The sequence below is a fragment of the Harpegnathos saltator genome, unplaced genomic scaffold, assembly GCF_003227715.2.
Source record: "Harpegnathos saltator strain DR-91 unplaced genomic scaffold, Hsal_v8.6 scaffold6, whole genome shotgun sequence".
NCBI classification, from domain to species: Eukaryota; Metazoa; Arthropoda; class Insecta; order Hymenoptera; family Formicidae; genus Harpegnathos; species Harpegnathos saltator.
The window spans coordinates 377,501-380,000 of NW_020230426.1; the positions used below are offsets into that span (position 1 = coordinate 377,501).

At 37.2% G+C, this 2,500-nt stretch overlaps 1 protein-coding gene across 1 annotated transcript in view; it reads right to left on the reverse strand.

Annotated features, from left to right (window-relative positions):
• The window catches only part of LOC105185996 (UDP-glucuronosyltransferase 2B17), a 4,967-nt gene extending 2,503 nt beyond the window's left edge, over positions 1-2,464 (reverse strand). The window contains exons 1-2 of the mRNA XM_011145914.3: positions 1,903-2,464; positions 1,400-1,776 (exon numbers count right to left, since the gene is read on the reverse strand). Coding sequence (XP_011144216.1) covers positions 1,400-1,776; positions 1,903-2,398 — 873 coding nt within the window. The 5' untranslated portion in view covers positions 2,399-2,464. The remainder of the gene's footprint in view (positions 1-1,399; positions 1,777-1,902) is intronic.
• Positions 2,465-2,500: the final 36 nt, after the last annotated feature.

The following is a 2,500-nucleotide window of genomic DNA, read 5'->3' on the forward strand; positions in this document are numbered from 1 at the left end:
AATATCGAGAGCCAGGCAGTTGATTTTTGTTGCACGATAATGCACCATCGCACAAAGCCATCATGGTACGTGAATTCTTGACCAAAAAGGCATCATTGTTATCGATCATCCACAGTATTCACCTGATTTGGCTCCGTGCGACTTCTGGCTATTTCCCAAACTGAAATTGGCGATGAAAGGAAATCGTTTCGATACCATCCCGGTCATCCAAAAGACTTCGACCGCCACACTAAAGGCCATTCCAGCCGATGAGTATAAAAAATGTTTCGAAAAATTTGTTGAACGTTTCCAGCGTTGTATTGACTCAGAAGGAGACTATTTTGAATAAACAAGAATAAAAAATCAAAATAATAAACGCTTTGTATTTTTTTTAGACCAGTCTCATTGGATCTGGGACAGACTGTGTACTTAAGGGGGCTGGAGGGTCAGAATACTGAAAAATCCTGCTTGTTTTTGATAATATTTTGTGACAAACTGAATAAATGTGCAAGAATGAAAATTTTACATATATTTATATAACATATAAAGAGTAGAAAAATTTTGTTTATTAACAAATATTCATATAAATATACGTCCACTTAAATTTTAAACACGTTTTTCTCGAAATTTTATTGTTCAACTTCTTACAGTGATTTTTCCGAAACTGAGCTTCGTATCGATTTGAAATTTTAAAGCAATAACATTTATTCATCTGGCTCTCAGGTGAACTATCAGGACAACTCCGTCAAAATATTTCATTTCGAGATATTAATTTTTGTATTATGAAGAACTGAAAAACTTGAATTTTTTCCTAACAATAGCTACCATTTTGTTAATTTTGTATAATTTTTTTTTTATAGTGGTTTACAGGATAATGATAATAAGCCTCTTCAAGATTTCTAGCTAAAATTCGCTCTGATCACTGAGAGCCGAGATATTACTGCAAAAACGACAACTTGAAAAAAAAAGGAGAATATATTTCAGCTATATATATCGTATATTTATATGAGTATTTGTTAATAAACAAAATTTTTCTATTTTTCATATGTTGTATAAATATATTTAAAATTTTCATTCTTGCACATTTATTCAGTTCGTCACAAAATTATCAAGAACAAGCACGATTTATCAACAATCTGCCCCTCCAGTCCCCTTAAGTCGAATCGATATATCCATGTATCGACCTGACTTGAATGTGATATTGACTAACTCATTAGACAATCGATAGACACCTACCAGTGATATCCTCTAGATATCAAATTGAACAAATTGAATACGCGATACCGAAATGCACGAAATGTCAAGCAAATTTTTGTCTAATCGGACGGTCCGAGTAATCATCATCGACATCGACTCGATCATCGACTTGGGAATCTGGGCGATTCTCACATAAAAATATCATCGTGAAAATAACGCCTACGTTTGGCAGAGCGGGCAGTACTCGTTTTATGTGAAAACCGTGGTAAAACACGACGTTCGATTGTTCCTGCCTAGGAATTGCAATTGTCGGGTGCCTGTTGACGAGGAACAAGCTTATGTTTCTCGATAGGTCTGCGACGGACGGTATGCCCTCCCCCAAGTACTTCCTCACAAGAGCATCCTCCAAGGGGATGCGCACGTTCATCCAATTATATATTTGATACCACACCTCACAAAAGTTGACGAGTCTATCCCAGAACGACATGTTACTTTCGATGTTACCTTGCATGTTGGTTTGCCAAGAGGAACGATGCGAAGGTAGAACAAGGCCTCCCATCATGTAGCGCACTTGATTGTACACGTCTAAACTCGAGATACCTGCGTGTCACGTTAGTTTTCGTTAACTTATCGATCGTACGGATAAAGCGATGATCACACTTTGGACTAGTCGCGCGTGTGTATCGTTTTAATTTAACTCTCTTCCGAATCTAGCGTTCTTCTTACCTATGAGAGGCGCCTTAAACCTATATGCGAAGGCGTTCAGTGACGGGTTGACACCTTGCTCTATTATAACCGCGTCGAATTGTTCGTTGCTGTTAGCTGCATACAACTTCTTGATCTCCGGATGTACGAAAAGCTCGTAATTCATGAAGTTAGCCGCTTCCCATAAAATTCGTTCTTGGTATAGATACGGCAAGTTCATGATCAATGTTGTCACATTTCCCCATTCATGGTATTTAGCTGCGATTACATTGCGCAAATTATATAAATCGATTTCCGTGTAATTTGTTAACGAAGAATTCTTCATCGGATGTGTAGTGACCGACACGATTTCGTGGCCTCGTCTATTTAATTCCAAAAATAGACCACGATAGGATATGTGATGGCTAGCTGATGGAAGGTTCACTATAGCTAATATCCTTTTCCCATGAGTTGCATTATGTTGCACAATAACACATAATAACACAACCGCTGAGAATAAGTCTGTTTTAATCCACATCTTTTTAACGATCTCCGTGAAATGTTGTGCGAACGTAAAACGCACTTATATTTTCTAGAAGACCACACTATTTATATTTGCGATAAACAGAGTAGTTATAAT